Source organism: Trichosurus vulpecula, chromosome 5 (genome assembly GCF_011100635.1).
Source record: "Trichosurus vulpecula isolate mTriVul1 chromosome 5, mTriVul1.pri, whole genome shotgun sequence".
NCBI classification, from domain to species: Eukaryota; Metazoa; Chordata; class Mammalia; order Diprotodontia; family Phalangeridae; genus Trichosurus; species Trichosurus vulpecula.
The window spans coordinates 69,948,968-69,968,367 of NC_050577.1; the positions used below are offsets into that span (position 1 = coordinate 69,948,968).

At 41.2% G+C, this 19,400-nt stretch overlaps 1 protein-coding gene across 8 annotated transcripts in view; it reads left to right on the top strand.

Annotated features, from left to right (window-relative positions):
* The window catches only part of SVIL (supervillin), a 234,524-nt gene that overhangs the window by 126,094 nt on the left and 89,030 nt on the right, over positions 1 to 19,400 (top strand). For all 8 annotated transcript variants that reach the window (XM_036758584.1, XM_036758589.1, XM_036758588.1 and 5 more), the window contains 3 exons: positions 1,031 to 1,088; positions 1,197 to 1,348; positions 4,422 to 5,094. In XM_036758584.1, coding sequence (XP_036614479.1) covers positions 1,081 to 1,088; positions 1,197 to 1,348; positions 4,422 to 5,094 — 833 coding nt within the window. In that variant the 5' untranslated portion in view covers positions 1,031 to 1,080. The remainder of the gene's footprint in view (positions 1 to 1,030; positions 1,089 to 1,196; positions 1,349 to 4,421; positions 5,095 to 19,400) is intronic.

Consider the following 19,400-nt stretch of genomic DNA (forward strand, 5'->3'; position numbering starts at 1 on the left):
TCAGATCCCATTTGGTGTTTTATTTTGTAACTTTCTAATGTGGTTGTCTGGTAGTACTGCATATTCGAATCATTGGTGCATATGTGTTCTCCTATTATACTGTAAGCACCATGAAAAATTAAGTCTTATCTAAACTTTTTTTCTACCCCAATGCTGAGCACAGGACTCTCTACACAATAGGCATTTGCATTGATTGAATAAGTGAATAAATGAATGCTAAAGGGATAGTCAACAAACATTTATTAACACTTAAATTGTGCCAGGCAGTTGAGTTACAAATACACCCAAAAAAGAAAGAAAGACAATCTCTGTCCTCAAGGAACTTATAATCTAATGTGGGGAAACCACACACAAAAGGAAGCTAAAAGGTGGGAGAAGGGGGCGGGTTGGGGTTGGTGGGGCTGTGGGAAGGTACCCTATGTAGGAGCATAGCATGGTGGTATAGTCAGAAAAGTCCCAGAGTAGTGGGGCCAGGTGAGAAATGAGATGTTCTGACCTGGGTTTCCTCCTTCAGTGGAGGCTTTGGCGTTCATGGCTCCATCCTCCAATCAGTGGAGCCGGGAATCAAGGGTGATTGGCTGATGATCATTATTTAGGTATAGCAGATAATCACTGCATCTCCAGCACTACTCTTGGGCATGATGATTAAAAAGTTAAATCTCACTGGGTGTACTGGTACATGTCTGTCATCCCTCCTACCTGGGGAGGCTAAGGCTGATTGATGATTGAGCTCAGGAGTTCTGAGCTGTGGTAGATCTGAGGCCTGTGGGGACACCCAGTCTGGCACCAGAATGGTGAGCCCCTGGAGGCAGGCAATTACTGCCTAATGAGGGGTGAACAGAACCACGTCAGAAGGCTTCCATGCTGGCAAGGGGGCAGGCCTATGACTGTCTGCTGCCCTTCCATCCCAAGGCGAGATAGGGAGAACTATTTCCCTCTACTATAACAACTTGAGTTACCCTAACCTCAACACCTATCCTGTAATTCGTAATGGTTAAAGACTAATCTTAGTTGTATTTTCTGTTTTTAGTTGCAGAATTAAGAAAACTCTTTGAACCAAAGAGAAAAGAAGCTTTAGAAATGAAGAGGTAAGATATTTGTGGCTTTCGAAGGAGGAGATAGACTATCTGGGGACAGGTTTACTTCTTGCTTGGTGCCTATTACTCATTATGCTTTTTGGGGGGTGTATTTCACAGAAAAGAACGCATTGCCAGACGCTTGGAAGGGATCGAAAATGATTCGCAGCCTCTACTTTTGCAGAGCTGTACAGGATTAGTTACTCACCGATTACTAGAAGAAGACACTCCCAGATACACTCGAGCCACAGACCCCTATAGCCCTCACATTGGTAAGCATTGGCTCTCCATCGGATCATGCAGCACACCTCATTCTCATGCCACTGAAGAAAGAAGTATTTTGCTTTAAATGTGTCTCCAAGACAAATAAAGCTCACCTCTTTTAGCTAACAAAACTTAAAAGTTTACTTTACCCATTTTTAATCAAAATCTAAGAGATATCAGGATCCAAGTTATAAGGGGTAACAAGGTTCAGTGGGAAAGATTTGGGGCCGAGAGCCCTGGATTCAAATATGGCCCCTGCCCACTCTCTCTGTGACCTTAGGGAAGTTACCCATCAGCGAAATGAGGGGGCCGGATGGTGTGGCCTCTAAGGTCCAGTTCTAAATCTGTGATCCTATGATTTAGAGTTTGAAGAAAGTTCATAGGTCAGCTAGTTTAACCTCCTCATTGTATAGATGAAGAAACTGAGGCCAAAAGCTAAAGTGATGTAGCTAAGGCCATGTAGGGAATAAGTAGCATAGAAATTATTAAAACCACACCAACATTAGGGTTCAAGCTCAGGAGCCACGGCTCCATCCCTTTTTCTATGGCTTCTTCACTGGATGATCCTAAAGGTGTTTGAACCTTTCTTGGTGCCTCATGCCATCCTTGTGGACGTAGGGCACTGTCTCTTTCCATAATAGAGTGACTACAGGGTGGAGAGCTGGAGGGGACCTTAGAAATCACCTGTTCCAAACCCTGCCTCCTCTGCCCCTCTTTTCACATGATTTGCCCACATTTACGCAGCTAATTAGTTGCAGAGCCAGGATTGGTTCACTCGCAGGATCTTGCTCATTAAATCCAGTTCTCTATCCAGTAGACCACACTGATTCACAAAAACCACCCTCCCCCAGCCTCTCCTGGAATCAGGCTCTGGACCCAGCCAGCGATCCCCTGCCTCCAGACTGCTGTGTTTGGAGTTCTTGTCTTTTATAGGCTTTTCTTGCTCTTTCTGGAAGCTTCTGATCTACTGTGGACCAGGAGGCCAGAACAGACAAGTTTGTCAGAGTTCTGTAAACTCGGCATCAGTGGAACTCGGGGAAGGTCTGAGGATCTCTCCTAGGAATAAAATGATAGATTTCCTAATTCTGAGCTTTAAGGCCTGGAACCTGAGGCATCATTTTGGACAGCTCAGAACGAGTTGTTCTGCTTTCCTCCCAGTTCTTGAGATAACTGAGGCTACTCGGCACATGACCTCCAGATAACTGAAGTGTTGTGCCTTGTGATCAGGAATTGTTTCATTTCAAGGTTTATATCCTCAGTACCTAGCACAGTGCCTAGCAATGTCATCTTCCTCATCCTCATCAAAATAATGCCAGCTAATATTTAGATATCACTTACTATGCGCCAGGCTAATTATCATCTCATTTGATTGTCACAACAATCCTGGGAAGTGGGTGCTATTATTCCCTTTTTACAAATGAAGACATTGAGGCAAGCAGGTTAAGTGACTTGCCTAGGATTAGCCAGCTAGTAAGTGTCTGAGGCCAGATTTGAACTCAGGCCTTCCTGACTGCAGACCAGGCATTCTACCCGCTTCAACACCTAGCTGTCCTTATAGTAGGTGCTTAGTAAATACTCATTGATTCTTTGATTCTCATGTGAAAATTTCATCTGCAGGGACATTTCCTTGCTAAACAAATCCTTATGGGTGTGCATATTAGTTGGCTTATACAGAGTTTTATTTGTTGCATTGGTTATTTTACTCTCCTGTTTTTTTCTTTTGAAAGAATGATATGTCATTTTATTTATTTGTTTATTTATTTATTTTTGGAGGGGTGGTGGAGAGGGAGAGTGAAGAGGCAATCAGGCTTAGGTTATGTGCCCAGGGTCACACAGCTAGTAAGTGTCTGAGGCCGGATGTGAATTCAGGTCCTCCTGACTCCAGGACTGGTGCTCTATCCACTGCACCACCTAGCACCACAGAAGTCATTTTAGAAATGTATTCTTAAGGATATAAAAATAAGAAATGGGCAATTAAAAATTCTAAAAAGAAATTAATTCTTTGAGGCAGACTAGAATTTCACTTGTCAAAAAATAAACGCTATTTTCTCTCTGTGATTGGAAATTATTCAGAGCAGTTAGCAATCACCCACACACACTGTATGTAGTGGACTTGCATGTTGAGTTTAAATGGCAAAACAGGTCTTGCCAGATCCTCCTTCCCAACTGCCATGAGTCACATGTTTTCATTTTGGTCCCTGTCTGCCTTACTCTTTGTGATCTCCTTGATCTCTCCATGAGTTGTAAGGCAGGATGGGGCGGGGGGCTGGGGGGGAGGGTTTGTTTGGAGAAGATAAAAATGTGCCAGGAGCACAAGCTCCTTCTTTTCTCTTCCTTGAAAGCCTGACCTTTGTCCTGAAAGCATCCCTGACGAACTTTTAATATGCATGCAATGGTGGGGAAGGTGATAACTGGCAATTACATGGCATTGGAACTTTTTTTTTTTTAACACTTCACATATGTTGCCGGATTTCCAGATGTTATTAATCTTGTTTCATAAATATGGAAACTGAGGCTCAGAGAAATGAAGACTTGCCACGTAGTCGCCCATCTAGGGAGTTAAGGGGCAGGATTCAGGTCCCCATTTTTCCTGGCTTCAAGCCCGTCTCTCTTTCCATGACACCATCCAGCCTTTTTCTAGGTACGGAAATCTTTCAGAGGTTTGTGCTTTTGGAGTGGTGCATGTAGGCCAAAATGGAATGGATGAGGATTTAGGGCTTAAAGGGATTTTAGGGATCATGTGTTCCAACCCCCTCATTTTACCAAAAAGGAAATTGAGGCATGCCCATGTGAAGTGATGGCCTCAAGGTAGTAAGTGCAGAAGTAGGATTCTGATTTCTCTTTAGTTCCCCTTCAGTGCTCTTTTGACTGCACCATATACCTTTGATCCACTGGGGTTTTTACCTGAAAATTCTTGGGTTGACAGAGTACAGTATTTTAGCTAAATCTGTTCAAATGAACAAGCTGGTATTCCCTCACACAAGACTAGGAGCTTGTGTTGTATATAGTAATTCTTCCTTAATTACAGCCCCTTGCCCATAAATTTTCCATCGCTCTTACGCTACATGTCTAACCTCATAGGTCGATCCAATGAAGAGGAGGAAACTTCAGACTCTTCTGTAGAGAAGCAGCCTCGATCCCGATATTGCATAGAAACTACAGCACTCAATACAGAGTCTTCCTACAGTCCAGTGACCATGGACACCAAGGGACTGGACTCCAAAGCTGAAAGAATAGCCAGATATAAGGCTGAAAGGAGGAGACAGCTTGCTGAAAAATACGGGCTGACCCTGGATTCAGATGCAGACTCTGAATATCCGTCACGTTATGCTAAGACCAGGAAGGATCATGACGTCGAGAGGAGGGGAGGCAAAAGCGAGAAACAGGAGGAGGAGAGCAAAGACTCGACCTATCATTATTCTCGGATTGAGCCTGCGGAGCCCAGGAGCACCACCGCTGAATCCAAGGACTATGCCTTTCATGGGAATGATGGTGTTCTTGATAAGGAGGCACTGTTGAATGTGGAAAACCACAGAAGAGCACAAGAGCTGAGTGCCATCGGCCAGATCCGCGACTTACCACCTGCAGCTGACAGTTCTCCCTCCTTTTCGTTTTCTGGACGAGAATCCTCGTTCAGTGATGTGCCAAGGTCTCCCAAGCAGACCCGCAGGGTATCCCTTTCTTCACCTAAGCAGCCAACATCACCAAGTCGTTCACTGACCGACTCATCATCACATGGTGATTCCAGACCAAGGTAAATGTACAACTCTGTGTCTTACCCCATCTTTGAAGTCTCTGTCCTTCCACAACAGCTACCTTTTCTATGTGACTTGGTTAGTGTTTCCTCTTTGTCTTTTACTGCAAGAATTTGTTCATTAATAGTCAGAAAGACTGTTTTTCTAAATATTATCCCTGTGTACTAAAAGAGACTCTATGTGGGGTAGGGGAGAGTGTTATCTTTTGTTGTAGAATAATGAAGAAATAGCTGCTGGGAAGCACTAAGAGATTAAGTGATTTGCCTAGTTACAGATATTCAGACTATGTATGTCATATACAAAATATATTTTGATAATCCTATGTATGAAAATTTTATAAACATATGAACTTTATATCAAAAGATTTAGAAATATGTAATAAAGATGTAGATAAAGGCTTGAACAAGTATCTTTAGAAGGAAGCCCTATTATGGACTCTACTTCAGAACAATATCACTTTGTCTTTAGTTTCCTTTCTTAAATCCCTCCCTTTTTTTGAGGTGGGGGAGATTTGTAAGTATATGATTTTGCTAAGGACTTTTTAGGACTTGTAAAAAGAGGCTACCTTATTCCTCTTACCACCCTCATGTAAGCCAGAAGTCAAGTTTCAGGTTTCTTGTCTTATGCCCACCAAAACAACAACAAAATCTTTGATCTTAGATTTTTGTAATTTAGACCGTATTCTGGTGTCGTATAGATAGTGATGGTCACAAATAGTCGGACATGACTGAAAAACAACCGAACGTAACCCAAAGGCATCCATTGTCTCCAGTCTTTCCTGCTGAGACAGGCTCACGGGAGTCCATTCCCCTGTGTCATGTAATGCAACGTGTGAAGAATCTGCTTTGCCAGACAATCCCTAGACCAGCAGAGCATAAGCTCTGAATCTTCTTAGGAATCTAGAAGGGCCTTGAGTATGAGCCTAGTGGTGTCTATTTCCCAAGGGCAAGCTTAGTTATATTCAGACAGGCTCCATCACCAGGTTTTCTGTTGTGGCAATGCTCAAGGCCTGTCAAAAAAGAGTCTTTAAAGGGCCTATGATCCGCATGGGGGAAGGAGTGGGAAGGAGTCACCCACAACGATGAAATTACACTGAAGAAGGTTCGTTCTCCTGTGGAGAGGGTGCAGTTTAGATACCTACAGGGATGGACCACTACCACCAGGACAGTGAAAGAATTCTAGTCTCCCCAGACAAGTCCTTTTCCACAACTGGTAGAGATCAGCTCCTGCCCACATCTGTCCTTGAAGGTGTGCAGACAACTTCATGAAGGGTATGTGTTCTCCTGTTTCTCATCTCAGTCTATCTTCCTCCTCCCTCCTCCATATACACTCCCCAATATAAAGGAGCAGCTGTGAGTCCAGAGCCAGTCAGTATAGTAATGAGTCAGGTGACAAAAGGAGCCACCTGAGTGGGATCACAGTTGCGTGCACCTGCACATGCTCAGACTAGGCAGATGGGCTTGTTAAATGTTTATAGTAGTCATTGTCTTTTATAACCTCATTCTTCATTCTCAGCATCCTTAAAATCAGCAGTTGCAGCAGAGAAATCCTGTGAGAGCCACGAACAGGTCCTAAAGTCCAAAGTTTTTCTTTCTGTGACCTGGAGATACAGGGTGCAAACCTACCTTAATTGAAACATTCCAAAAGACAAAATGCATTTGGGGAAGTGCAGCTCTCTTAGTGTAATCCAATGGTAATTGGAGTACGTTTCATTCTTGGACTCAGGTATTCTCGGTTTTCCTTTGTACCCAGTTCTGTTTTTTCAGTTTCCAAGATTTTCCTTGCCTTTGTTATTCCAACAGTATTTCTTGACACATGTCATTTGTTTTGCTTTTCTCAGCTGTGTTTTTAATACACACACACATGCAAAGCAGAAGGCTCAGCACTTAAATAGTTTGTGCTGGGATGTGTTGAATGAGGAGGAAGAAATTGCATGACAATGAAGTGTACTGCTGGTCCACCAGGACCTCATGGTATGGAGAGTATTTCCTTTGGTGATCCCTGATTGAAAAACCCTACTAGTGAAAAAACAAAAATAAGGTCATTTCCTATGGTATAGGATAGAACAGAGACCTAGAAGGTAGTGTAGGAAAACTGGCCTAGATATGGCTTAAAATGCAATGTTAGCCTAGAAGTATTGTGGATTTGAGTTTGGTTTTGGTTTGGTTTTTTTTTTTTAATTGAAGTTGAGAGTTTCTTTAGTGAGTGATGACTATATTTAAAGCTTATTTACTCAATCATCCTCTTTTGAGACATGAGATAATTAGCCATTAAGTTTTTCTAAGGTATATTTTTCATTTCAACTGTGTAGCAGCTCCCAAGACCAGGCGGTAAGGGGTCAGGCCGATTCCAGCATAGATAGAATGCTACTGGAAAAATGTGTCAAGCGTGTTTGAGGCGATCCCTTGCCGGCAGCAAAATGTGCCAAAGATACCGTGGTTGTAAGAAATGAAGCTTACCGAGTTAGATACATGGCCATCAGCATTTGTTTGCTATTCTCAGGGAAAAAAAAAAAAAAAACAGCCAAGTTGGGGCTTTGGTGAGATTTTGTTCAGCACATTAAATTTATGCATGAGGGGCTCCACATAAAGCAAAACCTCCCTATTCCATATTTTCTAGTAAAGGATTAGACTTTCCACAGGAAATTTGCATTACATCATAAAGATGGAAAAAAATGTGCTTGGTCTAGGGATTGTCTGGCAAAGCAGATTCTTCACACGTTGCATTACATGACGCAGGGGAATGGACTCCCGCGAATCTGTCTCAGCAGGAAAAACTGGAGACAATGGATGCCTTTGGGTTACGTTCCGTTGTTTTTCAGTCGTGTCTGACTATTTGTGACCCCCGTTGGGGTTTTTCTGACAAAGACACTGGAGTGGTTTGCCATTTCCTTCTCCAGCTCAGTTTACAGATGAGGAAACTGAGGCAAACAGGGTTAAGTGACTTGCCCAGGGTCACACAGCTAGTCAGAGGCCAGATTTGAACTCATTGAGTCTTTCTGACTCCAGGGCTGGCACTCTATGCACTATGGAGCCCCCTAGTGGCTTGTCCTTAGGTCATATTTAATGGGAAAAGAGCTGGACTTGGAGCCCAAGGACCAAACCCTGTTTTTGTCACTACCCATGTGGTCCCAGGCTACTCATTCAGCCTTTCTGGGCCTTAGTTTTCTTGGGTTAGACTAGGTGACCTAAGATCCCTTCTAGCTCTGAATCTATGATCCTATTAGAGAGGAAGCATCTTGGGCTGGACCTGAGATTTCATCAATTTAAGTCAGCAGCTAGGAGGCACCATAGTGCATAGAACACAGGACCTGGGCTCAGATCTGGCCTCAGACAATTAGCTGTGTGACCCTGGGCAAGTCACTTAACCTTGGTTTGCCTCAGTTTCCTCATCTGTAAGACGGGGATAATAATGGCCCCTATCTCCCAGGGTTGTAGTAAGGGTCAAGTGAGATAATTGTGAAGCGCTTAAGCACAGTGCCTGCCACATAGTAAGCATCATATGAATGTTAGCTATTATTAAATCCTAGTGTCAAAAAGTTCATCCCTAGTGGGGTCTGCCACTATTCTATGACTTAGAGGGTTTCCCGAATTACTGACAGGTAAAGGGATTTGCCCTGGACCACATGGCTTTTATAAGTCATAATAAGGTCAGTCCCAGAACTCGATGCTGCCTTTAACCTTTGGAGGATATAATAGATCTAATTTCTGTGGACTGATTTTCCCCACAAAGAGTTTTCATCCTATGGCAGTGTTGAATTCTCAGACTTTTTTCCTTTTTGAGAGTCATCTAGTTCATTACGTGTGGTCCTTGTAATGGGGAATATTTTTTAATGCTTTAATGCCATCAGTCTCTGAAAAATGTTCAATAACTTGCACCGCTTTAAAAGGAGAGGAGTGCATAGGAGCGTTTCTGACTTGTTCAAATTAGTAGCAGAGCTAAACTACTTCTTGGTAAAGCATTTTGAATTCCTATAAGTAAAGGAAAGATTTTCTGGAACTAAGAAAAAAGGGTTTCCAGCCTACATGTTTCTCTTTTCAGTGTTATTGACCTAGACAGGCTGAATTTAGAAATTACTTGAACATGACCCGGTATAAGAAGTCATTTCAGAGGTGTTACTGAAGTGGCAGGAGCCTTGAATCCCACTGGCCTCTTCAAGTTCTGTCATTTGCAGATAAATGAAAACAAAGATATTTAATCTATGTCAAGGGAAATTCCCCACTAGAAGTATTTATATGCAAGTGGATGACCAGCCTATGACATCAGATAAATTCAGAATAATTTTGTACTGTATGCCTGTTCAGTTCTAAAAAAGAGATGTAAAAATGCGTTTGTATCCTGCTGTGGATGCCCTTTATCGAGAGCCAAGAAATCTTAGAGGCATAAATTCTAGTTATATAACTAGACAAAATAGCCAGCTTCTAGGATCCTCTCCAATGTGGAGCCAGTGAGTCTAATGCTCCTGACTGAAGTCTCAAAGAAAACTTTATAACCTGGGAAACATGTTGGAGAAATGAAGAACAAAACAGTAGAATGAGGAGAGAAATTCAGCGTCATAGTGATAAATTTTAAAAAACATTTGAACCTGGAACTTATGTCCAACCACCAGTACCAACATGACAAACTAGATAGCATCACTTAGGAAAATATTTACCTGGTTTAGGAAGTAATTCTGATATTGATCAGGTCAAATGAGGACCAAATAAGCGTGTTCACTTTGCAAACCTTAAAGTGCCCCATAAAGGCTGGCTATCGTCGTTGTTTTATTTTGCTTTTGGTTTTGTATGTCAAAGAAGTTTTCCCCCAAATTTTAGGGATGATAGACCCTAAAACCCATGACCATTTGTTCTAGAGAGCTCAGGGCTGCCAGAGAATAACTGGTTATCCTAACGGGACTAAAATAACCCTTAATGAAGTGAAGCATTACCCTGCTCCGTCCCCTTCCTGTTGATATTCACAGGCTTGGATTTTTGTCTCCTGCCTTTCTGGAAGGACAGCAAACTTAGGTGCTGGTCCTTGTTAGTTTTGCAAGTATATCTCATTTAGTGGTACCAAGAAGCTGATTCCTAGGGGGTGCATTCTGTCATTCACTAGCACTTAGACCCAGCCTTAGCATTCGTGTGGAACGCAGCCAAATCACTCAACTGGAGACTGCCGGTCTTCTCTGGGTATTATTTGATTGTCAGGGCTGCATTAAAATATCTATAATTACAATGCTAACAAGTAAAGATGCATTTTCTGAAGCACGAGGAGATGTAGGAGGGAAGCCGGGAAGAAGGGTTGCATAAGAAAAATGAAAATCTTTCCTGGGATGTCACAGGAAGATGAACCTTCATCTTCATTCATAGTTGAACATCTGACAGATTTCTCATTTCACATTCATGGTTATGTACTTAAACAGTTTATGCTCAGGAAAAGATTCACTATCTGATGCCCTAGGGATGCCATTTCTCAAGTTGTGGCAAGAACTGACCAAGCCACTGCTTCTGTCCTAAAAGGTATCCGCAGGAGAGATTAAAGATTTGTCCATCAAGTGACTTAGCATTTAGCTTGTAGATCATTATACAGATTACAAAACTATGTATGTGTGAACACACGCATAAACACATATACACACACATACACAAGAATGTGAAAGAGGTGTACCCTTTTCTCCAAATTGCAATAAACCACACACATCATGATCACCCCAATGACCTCAGGCAGGTCACAGGCCTCACTTTCCTCACTTGCAAAATGAGAGTTGAATTCAGTGGCCTCTGAGGTCCTTTTCATCTCTAGATCTGTGATCTATAAAGCATTTGTTAAGTGCTTATTACATGTCTGTGAGTCTATGACATTAGTAAGTGAGTAAATCCAAAGGAGTTGTCTGTATAATGGGAAAGTTAAGTGGCCCGTTCAGAGACCCACAGCTGGCATGTGTCAGAGGCAAGATCTGAACTCAGCTCTTTCTGACTTCCCAGCCAAGCTCTCTTTTCTATAATTACCAGATGCCTCCACAAACTCTATGTGTATGAATGTACATAAATATACACACACATATAGATTTATTTCCTCTGAAGGATTGTCCGTATACATGTAGACATATTTACCCAAGCCCAATATCTCAGTAAAAATGTGTACGTATGTATGTATGCATAGATGTTATGTATGTAGATATGTTTATGTTTCCCCATGTTTTAAATCTGAGCTACTGGGCACCCTAAAGTACATGGACACATAATCTACAGGCCCAGCAATGAGACCCTGGCTGTTTCTAATTCAGGCTCATGGTTTCAAACAGGTGTTTTTTCTCCTGCCACCACACAAGGACTGAATTATTAGGAGGCTGCCACACGTCTACAGTGGAATTGTCCCTATAGAAGAAATAGTATTTATGATTTTAGTTTGTCAATGGGGTAGCTAGGCTGAAGTTGGATGAATTTTCGTTTTGTCCAACTATTCTGTTTTCACTTTGACATTAGACACACCAGATGACCTGACCTAGTGTCCTTGGGGAAGCCTACCTTTTGACGTTTGTTTACTGTTGGAGAAACTCGCCTCTACCCTCTAGAAGCTGCCTCTCTGGTTTGCCCTGTTTCTCTTGAAGAAGAATACTTTTGTGTGTGTGTGGTCCATAACCATGTAGTATCGGTTTTCTTTTCTGAGCATTAGAAATTGTTAATTTTGATAAACTGCTTCCCATGAGTTCATGTTCTTTTCAACTTGGTCCCTATTAGCCATTTCTGTTTCCCTAAATTAAATGTCTTCCTACAAAAATATCTTCCTATAAAGTCCAAAATATTCAGATTCAGACTATGATTTTTTTTTTTTGTAATCAGTTTCTGGTATCATCAGGATGAATCATATCTTTCCCTCAGTGCAGTTTGCAACACATGATGTCCTTTCATTTCTTTTCAATTCTCATCCTCATCCTTCCACGGATTCTCCATGGACTATTTATCCAAAACTCTTAAGGCCTTCATCTGGGCTAGGAAAATATTTCACTGATAAGCAGTGAAACACAGGCTCTCTCATCTCTCATCAACGGTCAATCCACCTTCTTTTCTAGTCTTGCATGCCCTCAATGACATATTTTTTCTAGCCTGAGAAAAAATACAAATACAAAACCTTCTTTGACTTTGTCAGCATGACTTTCAAAAATTTTATAAGTTGGAAGAAGCCGATATTTAAACTTGAAGTTGGCCAGAGAATATGCGGGGATGTCTACACTGTTTAATAGTTTTCCCATCAGGCAGATTTTTAGGAAATTAAATTTTAATCTTGGGGAGAAAAGCAGCAGCAGGTTAATAGTCATCCTTATTAATGGTACATACAGTAAGAAAAGAGAGAGCTAATCAGTGCTTCCCATCACAAAGAACCCCATTAATTTTATAATTAGGTTTCATCACCCACACAGTTAAAAATATTATACTCAAATTTATTCTCTTCGACTTTTGTAATAGTGAACAGATTTGAATCCGTTGACTCGAAGGTATTATAAGTGGTCCAGTCACTTCTCTCTTCATAAATGCTCTGCATGGTGGACAGTCATTGTATAGCCCCAGAACAAAACAGAGTCTGAAGGGCAGTGATCTGTCACCACTCTAGGGCCACAAGGCTCCTGCCAGTGATAGCATGGTCCTTCTCAATGAAGACAAAGTCCTATCATAGCTATGTGACGGGAATCAGAGTCAGAGAGTCGGTAAGCTTTTATTAAGTGCCCAGTATGTATGTGCTGGGCACTGTGCTAAGTGCTGGGGATGCAAAGAAAGGCACAAGACAGTCCCTGCCCTCATGGAGCTTACAGTCTAATGGGAAAAGACTGTACATAAAAGAGAAGCTGAGAAGGGGGCGAGATGCAGTCCTGCAGCTGGGGCAAGAACTGATCTGAGGAGACACTGATCTGAGGGTGTAACAGAGTCAATTTCATCTTGGAAGAAGATGAGATTCTGGAGATAATGAAGTCAAGGAGAGCAGCTGGGTGGGAAGTGATGAGATGGTTGCCCTGGACACCCCAACTTGACCACCTCCTCCAATCAGGAGGAGGAAGGGGCCAGGGATATGGGGTCACTGAGAAGTGAGAGTTTCAAAGTTGATTTCATCTTCCAAAAGAATGAGGATCATTTAGGAGTTGCATCATACTCTCTAGCCAAAGGAGTTAATCATCTGGATCATAGAATTTTAAATAACAAAAGGTCCTTTGAGATCAGTGGGTTTTTTTGTGTTTTTGTTTTGTTTTTTACAAAAGAGGGGGCAGAGTTCTAGAAAATGAATGGGACTTGCCTAAGTACATGTAGTTTATTGACTGACGAGAGGGATTCAAACCCAGATCTCTAGAATCCTAGTCCTAGTGCTCTCTCCAGTATGCCAGTACTACTTTTTTTTTTTCCATAACAATGCTTGATTCCATCAACACAAATAATGCAGTTGACTACATTTTACTAGTAGTGGATAGAATGTTAGACTTGTAATCAGAAATACTTGAGGTCATTACTGATTGTGTGACCCTAAGCAAGTCACTTAACCTCTGTCTGCCTAAGTTTTCTCATGTGTCAAATTTAAAATAATAGGACCTACCTCCCAGGGTTGTAGTGAGAATCAAATGAGATAAAATCGGTAAAACACTTTGCAAACTTAAAAACACTATAGAAATGCTATTATCATAATTTCTCTAAGAACTCATCCTAAGTTTAGCATCTCAAGCAGTTTCTGTTCAGTGTGCAAAATGAGGACAGAACCATGTTTTTTTGCATAAAAAACATTCTCCAGCCTGACCAATAGGGGAAAATTCCTTTCCAACTTTTGCATTTGCACCATTTTCAGATGGCTCACTCACTTAGAATTATTTTCTCAAACTGTTCATTCTTCCTGTGATTAGATGGTCATTTATCCTAGAAAAGTTCAGTCGACTGGGAGCCAGAGTGTCCTAGCATTTAGTTGGAGAGGTAACAATTTTCCTAAAAGAACTGGAGAGAATGGAAGTGGCATCTCCTATTCCCTGTGGGTGAAAACACAAAGTAAAGAAGAGTGAAATCCCATGAATATTGCCATCTTTCAGTGTATTTCAGGTACTTCAGTGACTTTGGAGGGACAGCTGATCTGAGAGACTAATTAAAACTTCTAACGACCTATATACCAGGAGCTTAAAACAAAATGGGTTTAGCTTTCTCCTTAGAAATTCACTCTAAACATAATACCATTTTTTGGAAGCACTTCAGTGAAGGAAGGAACCATTCTTTGTATCCCCCATAGCAGTTTCTAGCAGTCGGTTACCTATGGCAGTCAGAAATCATCGATGTTAAAGCTAAAAGAGACCTTGGAGATAATCAACAAGCATTTATTAAGCATCTGTTACACACAGGGTGCTGTGTTAAGAACTGAAGGTACAAAGACAAAATCAAGTCATAGTTCTTCACAGAAAATAATATTTGTTGATTGAATGGACTTTGACACCTCATTTCTAATTAAAGTCAACTTATCCAAACTGGAGGGGTGAGGCCACTATGTCTGGAGTTGGAATTCTGATTTTAAATCTGAATTATTTTAATTTGGGAATAAGAAGGCTAAACTTACATGAACAGAGTTCATTATTTTATCAAATGGAACTTTTTCTCTGTTGGCCATTTTATAAAACAAAACACAACAACCCCCCCCCCCCCGCAAGAAAATTAAAGAAAATGAAAAAGTGTGCTTCAAATATTCATTTAGAGTTCATCAGTTGTCTCTCTCTGGAGGTGGAAGCGTGTTTCCTAATGGATCCTTTGGAATTTCTGGGATCATCAGAGTAACCAAGTCTTTCACAGTTAGTTATTGTCAAATAAAACTTTTAAGGAAATTGTCAGTGATTCTTGGGGGTGGGAGGGAGCAGCTTAGCATCTTTCCTGGGATTTATAGTTATATCTTTAGAGAGTTTCCTAAGGCTCTGAAAGATTGTGATTTTTCCAGGGTCACATAGGTAGTAAGTATCAGAGGCAGCATAAATCTTCTTGCCTGGGACCAGCTCTCTCTCTGCACAATACCATGATTCCTCTCTCATTGACACATATTTAATGAAATGTATAATCACTTTTGCAGCATTATAATTGGACATAAATGGTCATATAAATTACTGTAATCACTATTACATTTACACAAGAAGCCAAGCATTTCTGGGGTCAAATGAGGGAACTGGATGGTGGGTGGAGAACTGAATAGTGCAGCAATCTGTTCCAAAACCCTTTCTGACACTGAAAAATGGAATCAAAGGGACCCAGGCTCTTCCGTCTTCCTGGGCTTCCTAGAGGCTAGAGATGTTTCATAAAATAAGATGCTTCTCAGAGTTTTAATTATATGTGATCAATTATGGCATCTTGAAATGATTTAAGAGAAGCACCACCACCACCACCACCACCCCCACACACACACACACATACACACAGGGATGGAAACTTTGCTTCTGGTATCATTGGGTACTTTAATAAGATCATCTTCTAGGGATAGGAACTTTGATTCTAGTATTGTTGGGTACTTCAATAAGATCCACTTCTAATACTTCCCAGTACAATGTGGGTCACATCCAGTTGACTTTACCTATTAAGCCAAACAAGTCTTCACTTGGTGGCATTTACAACCACGAGGCAAGAAACCAAATGTGTATTTTATTATTAAATGACAGCTGCCTTGGTCCCTGGGTACAGTTAGAAGTAAGGCCAAATCCAGGTAACATTTGTCTTTAGCACCTTCTTTTCCTCCCCTTTTTCAATAAATCAGTCAGCAAGTATTTATAAAGTACCTACTGTGGAGTAGGCACTGTGCTCAGCATTAGGGTTGCAAGGACAAAGACAAAACATAACCCCTGTTCTTGAGGACCCCTAACCTTCTAGTTAGGGAGGCAATACACCAATCATTGGTGGGATCAGGAAAAGTTTCATGTAGAGAGACATTGGTGCTTGAAGCATGTAAGGGATTAGAAGACAAGTGTGAGGTAAGGAAATGCATTCCAGTCACTGGGAGAAGGACAATGAAATGTCAACTGCGAGGAACTGCCAGAGGGCCAGTTTGGCTGGACTGGAGCTTGCCAGAAGGGGACTTAATTATTATGAGGCTGGAAAGGTAGATCTGGGTCAGATTGTGAAGGCTTTTAAAAGTCTAACAGAGGAACTTATTTTTTATTGTAGAAGTAATAAATAGATAGAACATTTATTAAACACTTTATATGTGCCAGGCATTATACTAAGCAGTGTGGATGAGAAGGCAAGCAATCGAGACAGTCTCTTCTCTCAAAGACATTACATTTTAAAGGGTGAAGACAGCACATAAAAGGCAGAAGAAGGGAGAAGGAGATGGTTCCCACAGTGGGGTGATTCTGCTGGTGAAGAGGTGGAGGAATCCAGAGAGTAAGTCAGGGTACAATGAGCATGGGAGTTGCACCCCTTATGAAGTGGGAGTCTGGGCTAGGGATTCACCAGTCCTGAAAAAGGTCCTCAGGAAAAAGCTATCTTCAGGGAGGAAAAGCTGCCAGTGAGGAAGCAGAGAAATCCAAAAGATGAGTCTAGCTAGAGGTGAAGAAGTAATCATAACTGGAGCCCCCTGTGAAATGGAGGTACAGATAATTGGTGACAGTTGAAGGTTATTGGTATCAGTCAAGAACAAAACCCAAAGCCTGAAATAGTTTTAGGAAGACTTTTACTAAGTTATTTGGCAGAGGAGATGGAGCCAGAGAAAGGTGTGGCTCCCCTCCACTTGAATCTCTGTTAAGTCTTACATTATATGGAATTCAAACAAGGATACTGCTGTACATAGGCAATTAGGCAATTTCCAGGTAAAATTGCTTGAGAAATATCAGCAGGTAAGTGTAAATATTTGATAAAATTTGGGTAAAGCTAAAACACAAGCTATTGGGGAACCCCAAGAAAAACTTTTTGGGGTGGACATAAAACCTGGATGACTGGACCCAAAACAAACACTCCAGCTTCCTTGGAGGGTCTCTGAGGACAGCATGAACTAAGGTTTTGGAATAGACAATTATATTCCACATAAAACTAGGTTCAAACCATATTAGTAAATGATCAAGTATTTCCCCCCACAGTGGCAGCATGGTAACACCTGGGCTTAGGGAAAATCACTTTAGCAGCTATGTGGAATATAGGTTAGAGTGGAGAGAGACTTGGGGTAAGAGACTCTATTAGAAGGTTATTTCAATAGTTCAAGCAAAGGGGGAGGAGCACCTGAGCTAGCATGGTGGCTGTGAGATTAGTGAGAAAGGGGATGGATGGGAAAGACATCGTCGAGGTTGAAAGTGCAAGATTTAGCAGTTGAATTAGATAAGTGGGGTGAGGAGTTGAGGATAATACAAAGATAAAGCAATGATTTATCAGACTTGGGAGAATGATAGGACAGAGGTTCTCTTCTCAGGAATAGGAAATTTGGAAAGAGATGAAGACTGGGGGTAGTAGGGGGCAGGGAGGAAATGAGTTCTGTTTTAGACATACTGAGATCGAATCACCTATTGGATATTGAATTTGAAATGACCTACAGGCAGGTAGTGATGTGGAATTCAGGAGAGATACCAGAACTGGAAATACAGATCTGGGAACCATTTAGATATAATTGATCACTAAACCCATTCGAGCTGATAAGGTCACCAAATGAGTGAGTGAGGGAAGTGAAATCAGGACAGGACCTAGGACAGAGTCTTCTCCTCTTCTATCACCCTTTCTGGTAACTATCTAATGCTATTTTTTGACTTTCCCAAATCTCACAATTCAGTAGTTCATCCAGCCCTGTGCTACTGTTGCCTCAACTCAAACTTCTTTTCCCTTAATGTATGGCATGATAGACACTCCTCATTCTGCAGCTTAGGTACACCCCCCCAACAACAGAACTAGGAAATCCCACAAATGTATGTGTGGTAGCACATAATCCTTACTTATCTACGATAAAGAGGGAAAGGAAGGTGACCTGGCATGAATGAGGGATCTTCTCTTTTCCCTTTTTTGAATTCTTTCCCTCTACCCATTGTCCTCCCAAGAGGAATTTAGAACTAAATTGGAGGACCCTAAAGTTTGCAGTTTTCTAAAACTAGTTGGGACCCCAGACGATAAAGTCTTCCCACATTCTTTTAGATTAACTTTTCCTTCTCTTCCTAGTTGCTTAAAAGTTCTTTACTCCAATATATAACCTTCTTGCTCCAAAATCTTGTGGTAAGCATGGGTTTAAAAGCATTTCCCAGATTTCTAAAATATGGAAATAAAATAATTTACATCCGGTATAAACTGAAAGCTTAATCCTCCCAAGGGGTGTTTGAATTTTGAAAAGGGAGCTTGTTCACCCAAATGAATATCTAATTGTTGGATTGTGTGGAGGCCATGTTTGTGAACTGGCCTTTAATAGATTCCTTATCATTTTCCCACCCGACCCCACTCCAGTCTCTTCATGTAGTCCACTGAAAATAAAATGGGGGGAGGGGAGATAAAAATGCATCACCTTTGTAGCCATAAACTATTATCAATACCCCATCCTACTCTTCATCTTTGAAAAGGAGCCAGTGGAGCTCAATTTAAAAACTAAAAAGAAAACTGTAATAGGCTGGAAACCCTTTGAGGACTTGCTTTCATATAGGTCTTTTACAAAACTACCACATTTTCAGAATGAAAAACCAAGTCACATGGTCCAACAAAGGCTATATTCCTTTTGAAAAATCTTCTTAAAAGTACATTCTTTTCTTGTAACTGGTTGTCCTGGAAAATCCAAGCACAAAGTAGCCATAGCTATCTGTGACTACAAGCACACAGTAGGAATCTTCTGGTGTTTTTCTGTATCCTGATTGCTTTCTTGTGTATCCCTCGTAACGAAAGAACTTCTACTGGAGCTCCTCAGAAAGTGGCGTCTTCATTAATAAAAGTTGTCCTTGCCCCCTAGGTATCTAGTTTAATAAGGAAATAATACTCTTCTTAACAAAGAGCGTGAATTTAGGGTGTTTAGGATAGTATCTGGCACATAGTAGGTACTTAATAAATGCTTATTGACTGACTGATTGATTGATTGGTCATCTAGCTCTATGCGGCTTAGGAGGAAATCCAACATTGGATGGAGAATAGAAAGAAAAGGTTTTCTCCTTCCTTAGCTTATAAGGTCATAGATTTCAGGCTGGAAGAGATCTCAGAGGTCATCTTGTCTGACACCTTCATTTTACAGTCCCAGAAAGTTTTAGCAAGTACTAGCAGAGACAGGATTGGAACAGAATTCCTCTGAGTTCAAATCTAACACTTATTTCACTTTACCATGTTTTGTTCCTTCTCTAGGGGTCCTGTCAGTTGTTAGAGCTTCTTAAACTGGAAGTTGG